The following is a 15,908-nucleotide window of genomic DNA, read 5'->3' on the forward strand; positions in this document are numbered from 1 at the left end:
CATGCTGGTTGGTGGATAGGCTACGGCCGACAGTAACAAGGTCGGCTGTACACTGTTCCTTTACTGCCGGCTACGCACTGTTCCACCAACTGTAGGCTGCGCACGTCCCATCGTAAGGGTTGGTGAGTAGGCAGCGGCTAATAGTGACAAACAGTACTAGAGGGTGCTCCTCCTCGTACTGTTGTCGGTGAGCTGTCACCCTGTGATTGGTTCATGGGATGTTCTGGTCAAATCGTCTGTTCTGCCCATACCTTAGTAGGTATAGTACAAAAGATCTTCCAGAAGCATACGGACTGGCTCATTTAGGCGGGAGTATTCCCGCCTTGCTCATTCCTTCATGTGACTACTGAAGTAGCTAGTGCCTTGTGCGTGTAGCCTTGCTGTTAGTGCGGGTAGCCTTCCCTGATGGCTTGTATCCGCAACTGCGGGAACAGGCGGGGTACTTCACCATTGGGAGGCTTTCCCTGTGGGTACAGCTGGCGTACTGCGCGTAAGGTTTTCTCTGAGCATGGTGGGTCCTGCGGGAGCAGTTGGTCGTTGCGCAGACGTCCCTGTTCAAGGTGAGTCTTGCGGGTCCAACTGGGCTCTGCTGGGACCTACCTCTTCAAGTCCCCCCAGTCCAATGTTCTTCTCATGAATTATTAATAAGTGAGGTGAACTTTTGGACTTAGCAAGGGGTTTTGAAAAGGGTTTAGTTTTTAGGTTTTCCGTGGTGATTCTTCCCGCGGTTTTCCTGATGTCACGCAGAAATTCCCGACTTTTCTGCTTGATCTTTGGGTATGAAGCGGGTAGGTTTGAAACCTCCTCGCAAGTCAGGAGCGTTGAGTCCCACTTGTGTGGATTCTCCATGGGGTTTTGGTAGTTTTCAACATACTGATCAACTATGCTAAAACCACCAATTCCATCTTGGAGTTTCAAACAATATAGTTCTCGACGTTCCCGTCACGCGAGGATGTTATTCCCGTTTCCGCAAGCATGGCCCAGAAGATCCTTCTTGGTTTGAATTCCCTGCAGAGTGCTAAGTATGTGAAGGGTTTTGCCTTGACACTGTACCCGCACTCGTCTTATGGTTACTTTACTTCCAAGGTATTCCTGGCGTCAATTCCCTGCGGGTGCTAAGTATGTGAAGGGTTTTGCCTTGACACTGTACCCGCACCCGTCTTATGGTTACTTGGTTGCCAAGGTAAGGGGTATTTTCCCGCTTACTTTTGAATCTTTTTGAATTTTGAAATTCGAAGAGTTGGTGAAAGGATAAGAACAGTCCAAACCTCTGAAACGTCGTGCGACGGTTTCTTCTGACTGTGTCAGGACGTGCAGGAAGTTATGGTGACGTGACAGTACCTGGTCATTCCAGACGCTTTTTCGGGCGCGTGGGCGCGATTTTTCGGGCGCGTGGCCGCGAAATTAATGGTACGCGTCCTTTCAACAGCTGTTGCCAGCTTGCTTTTTGCCACGTGTCATAGTTTCATTGCACCTTCGATTTCTCTCTCTTCCGCATTAAATTCATCGCATTAATTGCGATTAGTATATAAAGGGCGAGAGGGTCCTTTGCAATTCACACTTTCACTTCTCTCTTCATCTTTAACGATTTCCGGCGAATACTCACCTTTTCAGTCGAGCATTCTCTTGAAATCGTTTTCTTCTTTCATCTGCAAGATGTCTTCTCACGATGTCGAAGCTACAGCCGATGACAAGAGTACTGCTGGCGAGTGCCAGTGTGCTCTGCCTGTCGATCTGTATCAGTACGTCGGTCAGGAAGTTCATGCTCGAGTCTCTCGAGCCTGAGTTTCCTGAACCCCATCAGACGGTGTACGATGCCCCCAGAGGCAAGATCGGGGTATATGCTGCATTCTTTGTTTATGAGAATCTTAGGTTCCCATTGACAAAGTTTGTGTACCGTGTCCTGGAGAGGCACGGTGTGCACCTGACCGAGGTGCACCCCATGGCGATTGCCAAGATTCGGCACTTCGAGTGGGTGTGCCGGATTCTGGGCATTGAGCCCTATGTTGACCGCCTGATGACTTTCTACTCTTGGAGGTGCATCCAGGGGTGGTATACCCTGATAACCCGGATCAAGGGTTTGAAGATTTGCGCAACCGAGCGCAGTCTTCGTTCGTGGAAGCGGGAGTTCTTCTACATCTCCGCTCGTGCCATCCCCCTTGCCATGAAATTCAAGAATGGGCAAGCACTTCCCAGCCTTCACGCCTCCAACTACCAGGAGGCGGAATGGTTCTCGAAGATATCCCGAGTCCAATCTCCGGTTTACCGGTTTGCGGAGTCCGGGATGGTGATGCTGGGGATGAGCCGGGTGTGGAAGGATGCGGATGCGCAAAAGATCCCAATCGTCCTTGAATACGGTTCGAACTCTGTTCCTTACGGTATGCTCTGTTTCTTTTTGTTAATTTAGAATCTCTTCTAACTTCTTTCCAGTTTATTTCAGAGGGGAACGACTTGCAGTCGCTCATGTACCCGCGGGAAGCTGACGGTCCCGCTCGGATGGGTACTCGCGCTCTAGACGAGAACGAGTTGCCCATCCTAGAACAAACGGCGGATCGGTTCGTGGAGGTCTACCCGCTAGGCCACGAGATCCTGAGCGCCAGGCGGCCAGGTAAGGCGCTATTCAACCCTCGACCCGTCAATGTTGAAACCTCTGCTGGAATTCCTCTAATCGTATGTTCTGATGAGGAATCCGCAGATGGTCCTCCGTTGGTGCGGAAGAAGAAGGCTGCCGGCGGAAAGGGGAAGGAGAAGGTGGCCTCTACTGCCGATCCGGTGCCTCGGTCTGATTCGGAGACCGAGAGCGAAGAGGTGGCGGGGAATCCCGGTGGTGATAAGACCACCGCTCCGGAGGCTGCGACGATTGTTACCTCCGGAGGGCCCAGGATGACAATGGTGACCGGCGTGAAGAGGCCGGCTCCATCGGGTTCATCCCCGCCCGTCCGCACTTTCAGGCTTAAGAAAACCCATAAGTACAAACTTCCTTTATCTTTAACTTCATAGTCTTCCATCATTAACACTTATCTTCTTTGTGCAGGCGTGGATGTTGACGCATTCCAGGGTGGAGCGCAGAGTACCCCTCCGCCCATGACGGTAGGCTTGGTCAGCCTACCTGAGGCGACGACCCAGGCGCCTGCGCCTGTTTCCGCTGGTTCAGTTGCTCACTCCTTTGAGCCGACTGTTCCAGCTGTGATGACGTCACCGCCGGCTGTGAGTGCCATTTTTACCGCATCTTTCACCGAGCCGGCGGTTACTTTTGCTGCGTACTCCGCAGCGGCGACCGCGGCGGACTTCACCATGCCTCCTCCGTCATCGGCCTCGACGGCCGATCCTTCAGGTATACATGGGGCTTCTCGCCAACCTCTGCCTCCTTCCCATCTACCTGACCTCTTGGACGGATTTCCCTTGGGTTCAGGTGACGGGTTTGGCGGCTATCGGCCTGTTATTGACCCTACAGGTGCGTAGGGTTCTCTTGGCCTATTATTATATATATATATATATATATATATATATATATATATATTTTTTATATCATCTTTTCCTAACTGCTTTTTGTTTTTTGCAGTGTCGGATTCCAATGAGGTGTATGTTCCACGATGGAACATCCGCCGAGGAACAACCCTTCGCACCCCTGTGGAGTGCGTGGATTGGGCTCGTCACGCAGCTCAAAGTGGTGCGTTGGGGGAAGCCATGGCTAGCTACCAGGAGGGTAGGCTAACCAATGAGCTTCGGGTTCTCCTGGCCCGGATGCAGCCGCGCGTCGAGCTGCTTTGTCGTGAAAACGACAAGTTAAAAGCAGCTCGCATTCAAGAGGTGGCTCAGGCGCGGGCTGTCCGGGAGGAGAATAGGAGGCTCTCCGCCGCGGCTGCAGAGAAGGAGAAGGCGTTCAAGGCCCTTGAAGTTGAGGTTCAGGCCCGTCTCGAGGCCCGTTCCAAGGCTGCCCAAGCTGTTAACGAACAGCTTCGGCTGGCTAAGGAAACTGCTAGGAACGCAACTGAAAGGGCCACCAAGGCTGAAGCTGTTGCTGAGCCTCTACGCCTCGAGAATGAGGAACTTAAAACTAAATTAGAGGCGCTTCAACAGGCTCATGATGCCTTGGCGATGGAGGACGCGAAGAAGCTCCAAGAGATCCTGGACCAGAGGGGCGTGCTTGACCACACTGAGCGGAAGCTAAAGGGCGTCGAAGAGGCTGCTGCAAAGGAAGTGTTGCTTGCCAACCTTAATAAAAGTGAAGCCGAACGCGCCTGTACCCAAGCTCATGCCGCCCTCCAAGAAGCTCTGGTTGCCAAGGAATGGCTTCTTCGAGAAGCGTTGTCTCAGGTAAGCTTTTCATGTCTTTACGCTTTTCTTTGTAAATAGAAAAGGTTCTGATACTTGTATTTTTTCTTTGTAGGTTGTGCATCGGGTCTTCTCAGAGACGTCTTATGACGATGCTATGAGCGCAGCCCTCAACGCTACTCATGAGGATGGGGAAAAGGCCGGCTTCCTGCTTGGTCTAGGGTTCGTTGAGAAAGGCATCCCGCCTTCCAAACTCCCTTTGTATGATGTGGATACTGAAGCTGTTTATGACCAAGCAGTGAACCAGTATGCCGCCTTCCCGCATCCGGTGGTGGAGAAGGTGAACGAAGTCGCTGCTGCTGATGATGGGCTAGCTATCCTTAAAGCTTTCCTTGAACCACCACGCTCTACTGATGGAGCGGGTCCAAGTGGAAGTGGTCCTGAAGCTTGATTCTGAAGATCCCTTTCCACCATTAGCGTAGATTTTTGCTTTTGTATAGCTATCTTTGTAATATTTGAATTTGATGGAATAAAGATTGTGTTAGTTCTTTGCCTTGTTTATTTTACGCATGTTTTGATCTAACTTAGCAATTTCTTTAGTACTTAGATAAGTTAACTTTTTAACGTGGCAAATTATAAGTTTGTTTCGCTTCCTCTTTCATGATTGTGCGGGTATGACCGTCACTTACACTTGGTAGGATGGCTTAACTTTACTTATATCTGACCTGCGTGGAAGTTTTCCTCATCTTTTCCTTTGAAATTTTCTAAGTGTTCAGAATAAGTTAACCTTTGGACGTGGTAGATGATAGGTTGAAGTTTTGCCTCCTTGTTCGTGATTGTGCGGGTAAGACCGTCACTTGCACTTACAAGGATGGCTAAACTTTACTTACATCTGACCTGCGTGTAGGTTTTCCTTAAAACTTGAAATTTTTACCGTGTGTTTATGCGGGTTTTGCCGCCTTCCACACGTAACGACTTACTTCTTCCCCTATTTATGCGGTGAATACCGGCACATCAGTGTGGGAAGTTCATAAGTATAAAGGTAAGGCTATTAACACATTGTTAAAGGAGAATCATTTCCATTAGAAGTGGCTCAAGGCCTTTTCTTTACAAGTTTGGAATTGATCTACATATAACATTTGCGTAATTGAGCTCCATTCCATGTTCTTGGGATGGGAGTGCCATCGAGCCTTTCGAGCCGGTACGCGCCCTTTCCCAGAACTTCTTTGATAAGGTATGGCCCTTCCCAGACCGGGGCCAGCTTTCCTGGGCGTTCTTGGTTCGAAGCCTCGTTGTTACGCAGTATGTAGTCTCCTACATTGAAGTTGTAGAGTTTTACCCGCGTGTTGTAGTACTTTTGCATTTTTCGCTTGTAGTTCTCTTCACGCACTGCGGCTAAGTCTCTGCGTTCCTCGGTTAGCATAAGATCTAACCGTCTTTCCGCATCATTGTCTACTGGCTGAACCAAGACCCTTGGTGAAGGTAAACCAATTTCGACCGGGACCATGGCTTCAGTGCCATAAGTGAGGCTGAACGGGGTTTCTCCCGTACTGGCCTTTTTCAGCGTTCTGTTTGCCCAAAGGACGTGCGGAAGCTCGTCCACCCAGCCGGATCTGTGTTCCAAGAGTCTTTTCTTTATGCCTTCAACGATGCTCTTATTTGCTCTTTCCACCTCACCATTACCTTGCGGGTGTGCCACTGAGGTAAAGGTGTGGGTGATTTGAAGTTCTTTCAGCCACTGTTGTAGCTTCTTGTCAGCAAAGTTGGTGCCGTTATCGCTCACCAAATTCTGTGGAAGTCCAAAACGACAAATAATAAATTCCCAAATAAATTTTTTGATATGTTTCGCGGTTGTTTGGGCTAAGGGTTTTGCTTCTATCCACTTGGTGAAGTAGTCGATGGCTACCACTAGGAACTGAACATTTCCTGCTGCTGTAGGAAATGGGCCTGTCACATCGATGGCCCACTTCTGAAATGGCCATGAAGAGGTGACTGGAACAAGTTCATTCTTCGGGCGGTGCGTGTTGGGTGCGTAAAGCTGGCAAGACCTGCATTTTCTGATGTATGCCAGCGCATCCGTATGCATCCCCGGCCAAAAGTATCCCGCGTTGTTTAGCTTAGCTACAACAGCACGGGGACCTGCGTGTACTCCACAGATGCCTTCGTGTACTTCCCTTAGGAGGTAGTCAGCATCTTGGTTGTCCACGCATCTTAAGAGTGGGCCAAGAAAGTTACGTCTGTAAAGGATGTCATCGATGAGTTGATAATTCAGTGCTTTACAGCGTAGTTTTCTTGCCTGTGTTTTTGACTCTGGTAGTGTACCTGCCGCAAGGTATTTTATTATTGGTGTCATCCATGTTTCTATGCCGGTTTGGATGACACAAATTTCCTTGTGCGGGACCGAAGGTGTCTCGAGGAGTTCAATGCGGATGTCATTTCCTAAGTGGGTGAAGGCTAACGATGCAAGCTTGCTTAACGCATCCGCAGATTTGTTTTCACTTCGCTTGACGTGTATGACTTTGCAGTCGTTGAAATCGCGCATAAGGGATTTTTCTTGTGCGAGGTACAGGGCCATTGTGTCGTTCACGGCCGTGTACGTCCCGTTGAATTGATTGGCTACTAACATGGAATCCACGTGGGCTTCCAAGTGCTTCACTCCCATCTTACGCGCAATTCTCAGCCCAGCCAAGAATGCCTCATACTCGGCTTTGTTATTCGTACTTGGAAAATCCAGTCGAATAGCGTAAGTGTATTCTTGGCCTGCTGGGTTGGTTAGTTTCAGCCCTGCGCCTGAACCCTCGTTACTGGCTGCTCCATCAGTGTAGAGTCGCCAGACATCATTGATGTCTTGTGCTGGAGAGGGTTGAGCCTCTTCCTGGCACTCTTTTTCCCGCGATGCAGGCACTTCTGCGATAAAGTCGGCCAAAACCTGGCCTTTTATGGCTGGTCTTGGCTTATACTTTATCGCGTACTCCCCCAACTCAATTGCCCATTTGGCTAGGCGTCCCGATAACTCGGGTTTGCCTAGAACGTTTGCAAGTTTGAAGTTGGAGAGAATGGTGATTGGGTGACCCTGGAAATATCGACTTAACCTGCGTGAAGCGTGTATAAGTGCTAAGACTAATTTTTCGAGGGTAGAGTACCGGGTTTCTACGTCTGTTAGGATACGACTGACATAATAGATTGGCATCTGGATGCCTTTTCGCTCTACTAGCAGTACTGCCCCGGTTGCTCTATCTGTTGCGGAAAGGTATAGGATTAACTCCTCTCCCGCTTTTGGTGCTGTGAGCGTTGGGAGTTCGATCAAGCGTGACCGAATCTCCTGAAAAGCTGCTTCCGCTTCTGGTGTCCAGCGAAAGTGCGTTTTCTTTAAACAGTTTCTCAACGTTGACACGAAGGGAAACGACTTATCCGCGTGGTTTGCCAAAAAGCGATTAAGTGCCACTAGTCGTCCATTCAGTGTCTGAGCCTGTTTGATGGAAGTAGGTGATTCCATTTTGATAATGGCTTCGACCTTTTCAGGGTTCGCTCTGAAGCCATCTTTAGTGACGATGACCCCCAAGAACTTCCCTTCTTCCATTCCAAAGGCACACTTGCTCGGGTTGAGCTTCATGTTTATCTTCCTGAGCTTGTTGAAAGTTTCTTCGATGTCTTTCAACATCGCTTCTGGGTCAGGGCTTTTGACGACCAAGTCATCCATGTAGACTTCCAAGTTCCTCCCAATTTGGGCATGAAACTGGTTGTTCATCAGGCGTTGGTATGTGGACCCGGCATTCTTAAGTCCGAATGGCATCATTTGGTAACAAAATGTGCCATCGGGCGTCCGAAAAGCGGTTTTGTCCTGATCATCAACGACCATGTGGATTTGATGGTACCCCTTATACGCGTCCAGGAAGCATTTAAGGCGGAACGGTGCCAACGAATCCACCTTAAGATCAATTTCGGGTAACGGATAACAATCTTTGGGGCATGCTTTGTTCAAGTCCTTGAAATCTATGCACATGCGCCATTGTTTGTTATTCTTCGGTACCATAACGGGATTTGCAACCCAAGTTTGATATCTACTAACGCGTACGATGCCTGCGTCAAGGAGTTCCTTGACTTGGGTTCTACACGCGTTAGTTTGTTCTGGCCCCATTACTCTGCGCTTTTGTACGATTGGCGTAACAGCCGGATCGCATTTGAGCTTATGCTCTGCCTTACTTCGGGGTACACCAGTCATGTCAGCTGGTGTCCACGCGAAGATGTCAGCGTTTTTTTGTAATAAGCGCTTGAGTAAGGTGCGTGTGGGATCAACAACTGTTGGGCCAATGGAAACGGCCTGGTCAGGGTATTTGCCGTTGAAGGCCCATCTTTCTGGTTCGGTGATGGTTGGTTTAGCCATCTTTGGTTTGGGTTTAGATGAGACAGATGCGATGCATACCTGGGGAATGCCGGTGATCATCACTACACCCTCAGCTGTTGGCCATCCCATCATGCCGTGGACTGAGGATACCACGGCGTTGAATCTTGCCATCCCGTCTCTTCCGAAGAGAATGTCGTATGTGTGGTGTGGCTTCCTCATTACGACAAAATCCACGTCTTCTGTGCGTGAGTGATTCCCGTCCGTAAGAGTGACGAGGAAAGATAGGATACCCAGGGGGGTGTTTGTGCTGCCATCGAACCCTTCCATCGAGGCGCAGATCGTTTCCAGGCGTTCCTTGTCTTCGTCATCTAGCTTGTCGAAGAACTGCCTGTACATCACCGTTGACGAGGCGCCGTTGTCAGCAAGAGTACGAGAAGTGATGTAGTGCCCCAGCTGGCTTTTGATGACGATAGGGCCTTCTTTGCTGGGTCCTCCTGGCACTCGCGGGAAGCGCACCTCAGCTTCCTTCCACGCGCATGGTTCTGTCGTTCGCCTTTTTCTTTCTCTGATCTTACCATGAACCATGTTGATGCTGATGTCAACGGGCTTTCGTCCGTTGCCTCGGTACCGGTTATCGTTCCTTCCTCCCTTCTTGATTGATGCCACCAGGTGTGCCAGTCTTCCATCCTTGACGAATGCTTCAACAATATCCTTCAAGGATGTACACTCTTCCGTACTATGACCTTTTGTCCCGTGGAAGTCACAGGATTTGCTCTGATCCGCATTAGGTCGCTGCCGGATCATTGGAGCTTTTGGCCATGGTAGCTTTTCAATGGCAAATATCTCCGTGACGCTTTTGGTGAGTGGCGTCCACCGGTGTTTTTGGCTTGAAGGGTGTGTGTTATTTCTTCCGCCAACAAGAGGGTGAGAGCTGGATGAGGTGTCAAAGTTTACCCTTGACTGCAAAATACCTAGCTTCCTCTTTTTGTTCTGCCAGGCGATCCGAACATTGTTTTCTCTGGTCCTTTGCGTGTAGAGGTGTGTACTCTGGGGAAGATCCCTTCCCAGTTGCTTCTCCGTCTCGGCAAAGCGCTTGGCTGCCGTCATGATGGCATCCCATGTGGATGGCATGCCGTCCTTACCCGTCAATGTGCGGATAAGCTCTGGGTATTCGGCGCCCTGGATGAAAGCGGCGCGAACAAGATCTTCACTTATGTTGCCCAGACTTAGCTTTTTGGAGTTGAAGCGAGTGATGAAGTCTAGTAAAGATTCATCCTCCTCTCTGACGCAGTTGAGGATCGTCCACTGTTCTTCAGTATATTTCCTTTGTTGGCTGAAGTGTTGGCTGAACTTGTTTTGAAAGTCCGCCCAATCATATATGTGGTGGACCGGTAAACGATCGAACCATGCCCTGGCCGCTCCAACCAGAGTCATCTGGAACATATAACACCACGTGGGTTCCGTCCAGTTACTGACGGTTGCCCCCGCAATGAATCTGTTCAAGTGGTCGTCTGGGTCGGATAGACCATCATAAGTGCCAATGTTGGACATTTGTTTGGCACTTTTCGGGGCGATTGCTTCCGCAATGTCCCTTGCGAACTTTGACTTTCCTGCATTTGTAGCAGTTGGTCTAAAGGTTTTGGAGAAGTCACGCGGGTTTCTCTCCGCATTCGTTGGTTTAAAGGCTTCCCCAAAATTCCTTTTCGGTTGGAAGTCCGTTTCCTTACGCTTCCCTTTCGCCTTATGGCGAGGGTTTGCGTCGGTATCGGATTCTTCCCTCTCATCGTCTGAGTACTCGCACTCACTGTTCATATTGAGATGTTGGCGAGTACTGCCGAATTCGTCAGCCTGTTGAACTGAACGCAAGTGTTCATCCAATTCAGCTTGGAACTCTTTCTGACGTGCTTCGGCCCACGCCTTAACTTGATCTAGTGTTTGGCGAGGGACCCTCGTTCGTTTTTCCAACTGGGCATCAGTGAACCCTAGTGGAATATTGTTTACTGCACTTGCCCCGGCTTGGGTAACCGGGGTAGTGTTCGTAAAATTTGTATAACCGCCGGTGTTCCCAGTTGCTGGGGTTGTGGTCACCGGGGTTTCTTGGTCACTTACTGGCCTTGGGACCGGAGTAACGTTAACCATTTCTTCAGAAATTTTGAAAAAACTAAGAATTAGTTCTAGCTTTTATGCACGGATGGCGCCAATGAAGAAACACTAAGTGACCCGGGGCAGATTATGGATAATCTGGGGGTTAAGTAATGTTTCCCACGAGGATGAGGTCCAGCAGAGAAGGTTGTTCTTCAGGGGACCTGCAAAACAGACACCGTAAGCTCGTCACTGAGAAGGGGGGGTTCCTCCTTGTGACCACCCTCCGGCGTGAGAATCAGACTAGATTGCTCTGAATATAAGTGTATATTAAGAGATTGCTATATAAGAGTGAGATATCAGATGATGTCCTTACCATTCCAAGGTGTTGGAGTATTTATAGCCGAAGGTAGGTTTCCTAGAAGGTACAGCCGGCTGAATAGTATTCCTGTTCTACCAACAGTGGACTACGCACAGGCCATGCTGGTTGGTGGATAGGCTACGGCCGACAGTAACAAGGTCGGCTGTACACTGTTCCTTTACTGCCGGCTACGCACTGTTCCACCAACTGTAGGCTGCGCACGTCCCATCGTAAGGGTTGGTGAGTAGGCAGCGGCTAATAGTGACAAACAGTACTAGAGGGTGCTCCTCCTCGTACTGTTGTCGGTGAGCTGTCACCCTGTGATTGGTTCATGGGCTGTTCTGGTCAAATCGTCTGTTCTGCCCATACCTTAGTAGGTATAGTACAAAAGATCTTCCAGAAGCATACGGACTGGCTCATTTAGGCGGGAGTATTCCCGCCTTGCTCATTCCTTCATGTGACTACTGAAGTAGCTAGTGCCTTGTGCGTGTAGCCTTGCTGTTAGTGCGGGTAGCCTTCCCTGATGGCTTGTATCCGCAACTGCGGGAACAGGCGGGGTACTTCACCATTGGGAGGCTTTCCCTGCGGGTACAGCTGGCGTACTGCGCGTAAGGTTTTCTCTGAGCATGGTGGGTCCTGCGGGAGCAGTTGGTCGTTGCGCAGACGTCCCTGTTCAAGGTGAGTCTTGCGGGTCCAACTGGGCTCTGCTGGGACCTACCTCTTCAGCCCCTTAAGCTTACAATATGTCTGATTAGAAGAGTAATTCAGTCTTGTTAAACACTCAATATCTTTGTTTATATCTATTGTTAATACAATTATCTTCGATATAAAGTATTTTTAGAGATATAAGGTACTTTTTAGTACTCGCTTGGGCATCCGAAATTTCAAACCCCGCCCATACACATCCGTATACATTATATATGTAAGACAAAAGACCATAAATTAAGTTTTAAACATACTTAAATGCATTTAGAAAATTTAGTTAACAAATTGCAAGGAGGTGAAGGTTTTATACTTTTACTTTTATCTACATATATTAAATTTTTTAATATGGATAATTGGATAGCGAAAACTGAAATACGTGTGTCCGGATACCTAATGTATTGATGTTGAAGCGGTTGAATGGTCAGGGTTTTCCTACTTTATGCTATGCACACCTCGCCAGCTTCGAAAAAGTAATTTGTATTCCTTTTAAAAAAAAGTTAAAACCGTATTTAATATTTTTATATTATACATATGTAACCAAGTTTATGTAAAATAATTATCATTAAAACGAAGGATAAATTGTTAAAAACTGTATGGTGAAACAAACAAACACAATTATGTCAGTTTTTACGCGTTTTTCATTGTATATATATTTATGGGCCTTTTTTGGTTTTTATTATTAATAATAATATATATATTTTTTGAAAGGCAACTTTTATAAAAAAAACAAACAAAAGTGGACGGTTTTAAAGAAGCAAGAAGCTCAAAGTATACAGCCAAATAAAGCAACCCATGGAAAAACCTGAAAAATAACAGAATTAAAACGGCTAAACACTTTAATTAATTTTAAGCATAAAAGGTAACAAGTAACAACCATTTTGTTGATATTATGGAAAAGAGAGATAGAATAAAGATGGTAATTGCGTAAGGGTCTCATATTATTATTAAATAAATATTATAAGTGTTTATGTTTTTTTCTTTACCTTTTTAGTTTTCAAATAATCGTGACTCTATTTATTTAATTGAATTTCAGAAAACAACTTTGACTACTTTATTCACCTCAACGTGAAAAAGAAAATAGAAACACATTTAGTCATTTACCACAAAAGATATTTTCAGTTTTTGTAAACTCGCCTTATTTGACAAGTTTTTACTACTTTCACCAAATGATATTTTTTTCTTTCTTCTTCTTTTTTCAATATTATATCTTTTTTTACTCTTATATACGTACTAGAAACCTTTAATAAATTGTAGGTTGTTAAATATCACTTTCTCAAATTAATATAGTTTGGTGACATAACAAAAATAGGCATAGAATAAGAAATCTTTTGTGATTTAACATCTCTTTACCACATCTTATGAATGATTTAATGCATCTATCTATGATATTTCATTTTGTAACCTTTTTATTCATGTTCACTTTTCATCAATGGCGAAGCTTGGACTTTTACATAGGGGATCTTATTACTTCAAATTGCCTATGCTACATTTACTCGGTTGACATCTAACACGAGTTACTTTACAGATACAAGGCGGTACATTACGAGCATCTATCGCATTCCCACCCGACGGCTACCTTATTGAACTACGCTCACCAAATTCCTTAAAACCTTCAACAACCACATCCAACACATCACACGATACATTCTCCGACATGAAAACAAGAAACGAACCAATATACTATGAAGACATCACCTTCCACGACATCCTCTTCGATTCAAGTAACATAGGTGGAGGCCTACTCGTTGTTGACTCGGCCAGGACCCGAGTCAACAACTGCTTTTTTCTACATTTTGTTACCGAGGGGATCCTCGTTGCACGAGGCCATGAAACCTTCATATCTAGTTGTTTCATGGGTGAGATCCCCACCATCGGTGGGGACCAACACGAGCGGGATTTCTTGGGGACCGCCATTGATCTCGCTAGTAATGATAATGCAGTTACTGATGTGGTTATCTTCTCAGCCGCTATTGGGATAGTATTAAGGGGTCAGGCTAACATGATCACCGGGGTACATTGCTATAACAAAGCAACTTTCTTCGGTGGGATTGGGATTCTGATCAAAACGGGACAAATTCGTGTTGATAATTGTTACATGGATTATAATTCAATAGTTATACAAGACCCTTCACAAGTTCATATTAGTAATGGGTTTTTTCTAGGGGGAGGTAATATTGTTTTGAAGGCGGTTAATGGTCGAATATCGGGGCTCAACATTGTTAATAATATGTTTTCCGGAGACTCAAGAAATGTGGTGGAACTAGACGGTGAGTTCACGAGCATTGATCAAGTTGTTATTGATAATAACAATGTGAAAGGCGGGATGAGGTTGAAATCTACAACGGGAAAGTTGGCGGTGGCGGGAAGTGGGACCGTGTGGATAGCAGACTTCTCAGCGGTGTTGGTGTTTCCGAACAGAATAAGTCATGTTCAATACTCGATTTATGATAGTACACGGACCGTAGATAAGCTGGGAGGACACGCAGTGACGAATATTAGTGGGAATGTTGTTGTGGTTGAGACTGAAAAACAGATGAATGGGACTATGTGGTTTTTGGTTGATCAAAATCCATGAAGTCTTAGGGATTTATTTTACTTTTGATATTTTGTTAACCGTGTATATATAAGTGACTAGTTTTATATCAAGCCAACACCACCTGCAACACATTTTTAGTGTTATTAAGTACAAAAAAGGTCCTGCAACAAAACAAACAAAAACTTGTATCAAGTCTCTAGATATATGAACTCAAATAAAATACTGAATTTATATTTAGTTCAGCACCTGTTTAATATAGGTCTCGTGAGTACATGGACCTGTGTTACCCGAGTAATTTGATATAGGCCTGATCTGCTTGTTATGAGCTAAAGCTGAGCCAGAACAGATTGATTTGTAAATAAAGTGCTAAATGGGCCGAATAAGTTTGTTATGGGCATAATATCATATTGCAGCACTAGAATGTGAAACGGGCCACAAAGTAAAACCACAAGGATCTTTTTTTTTTTTTAATTTCATGAAACTAAATTTAAATATAATCATAAATATCATATTAAATTATTGTACTAAATCATAATGCTAACAAAGGCAATAATATAGCAGATGAAAAAATCAAATAAATCATACAAAACGGGCTAACCAGAAATCTAATTATTTAAATTAAAATGATTAGCCACATAATTCGAGATAGGTTTGATCTCCAAACAAAGGTAACAAACCCTAATTTTGATAAAAAAAAACATTTGATACCTGAATGAATAAACAACAAACGATCTACTAATACTACTTCTAATGACGGTTATTTGCTTAACTTCCCACTACGCGTTCTCCTACTAATTCTCATTGATAGTTGGGCACGTATCAAACCGATTTTTCGGTATTTACCAGAACCGGAACCGACCCTCTTGTATTCTAAGTGGGTATGATTGGTTCAGGTTTGACAAATCTTACCCTAAACATGTTTAAATTTAATTTGTAGGCATTATGAATTAATTACTGAACATAAAGATATATTTCCAAAGTGAATCGTCAAACTTTCAATCATCATCTTCAAGTATATACCCGCGAAAATAGATTTGGAAACCAGTTTTATCATCTTAATTATCATCCAATTTAAAAGGATGAAATTAGACGAACGTATTTGCTTAGAGGTCCATGTCAACAAACAGATTTTAGTGGTAAATTAATGCATTTTAATGGTTAAGTTATAGTGTGTGTGAATACGGATAAAGTCCTTACCAGATCAACATGCTAAAAGTATATAAGGAAATGAGTTTGATATTTCTTCTTGTCTTACAAATACGACTTTGCAAAGACTTCTCACTAGGTTTAGGCCATATGAAATGGGCGTGACTTTGGGCAATAAGTGGGCGAGTAGGGGCGCGAACACCGCCCACTAGGCGAGTTTTGGGCGATAAGGGGCGGGGGTGGGGTTCTTTTATCGCCTGGAGTATTTGAGAAATATTTATTATATTCATTTGACCGTTGCAAACGGTCAAATATAAAAAAAATTAATTAAAACATTTTATATATATATATATAAACATACACCTTCTTCTCCAATTCATATCCATTTCATATACAATTCATACCCAAATTCTTCAAAAAATCTAGCAAAATGAATCCTACAAACAACCCGAACCAAC

At 45.5% G+C, this 15,908-nt stretch overlaps 1 protein-coding gene across 1 annotated transcript in view; it reads left to right on the forward strand.

The window, feature by feature from the left end:
• Positions 1 to 14,343, forward strand: part of LOC143561302 (polygalacturonase QRT3-like) — a 26,799-nt gene extending 12,456 nt beyond the window's left edge. Inside the window, exon 3 of the mRNA XM_077049421.1 lies at positions 13,294 to 14,343. Within this exon, the coding sequence (XP_076905536.1) occupies positions 13,294 to 14,343 (1,050 nt within the window). The remainder of the gene's footprint in view (positions 1 to 13,293) is intronic.
• The last annotated feature ends 1,565 nt before the right edge of the window (positions 14,344 to 15,908 follow it).

Source organism: Bidens hawaiensis, unplaced genomic scaffold (genome assembly GCF_021521415.1).
Source record: "Bidens hawaiensis isolate Kalapana, Puna unplaced genomic scaffold, B.hawaiensis_p1.1 tig00020653_1, whole genome shotgun sequence".
In the NCBI taxonomy this organism is placed as follows: Eukaryota; Viridiplantae; Streptophyta; class Magnoliopsida; order Asterales; family Asteraceae; genus Bidens; species Bidens hawaiensis.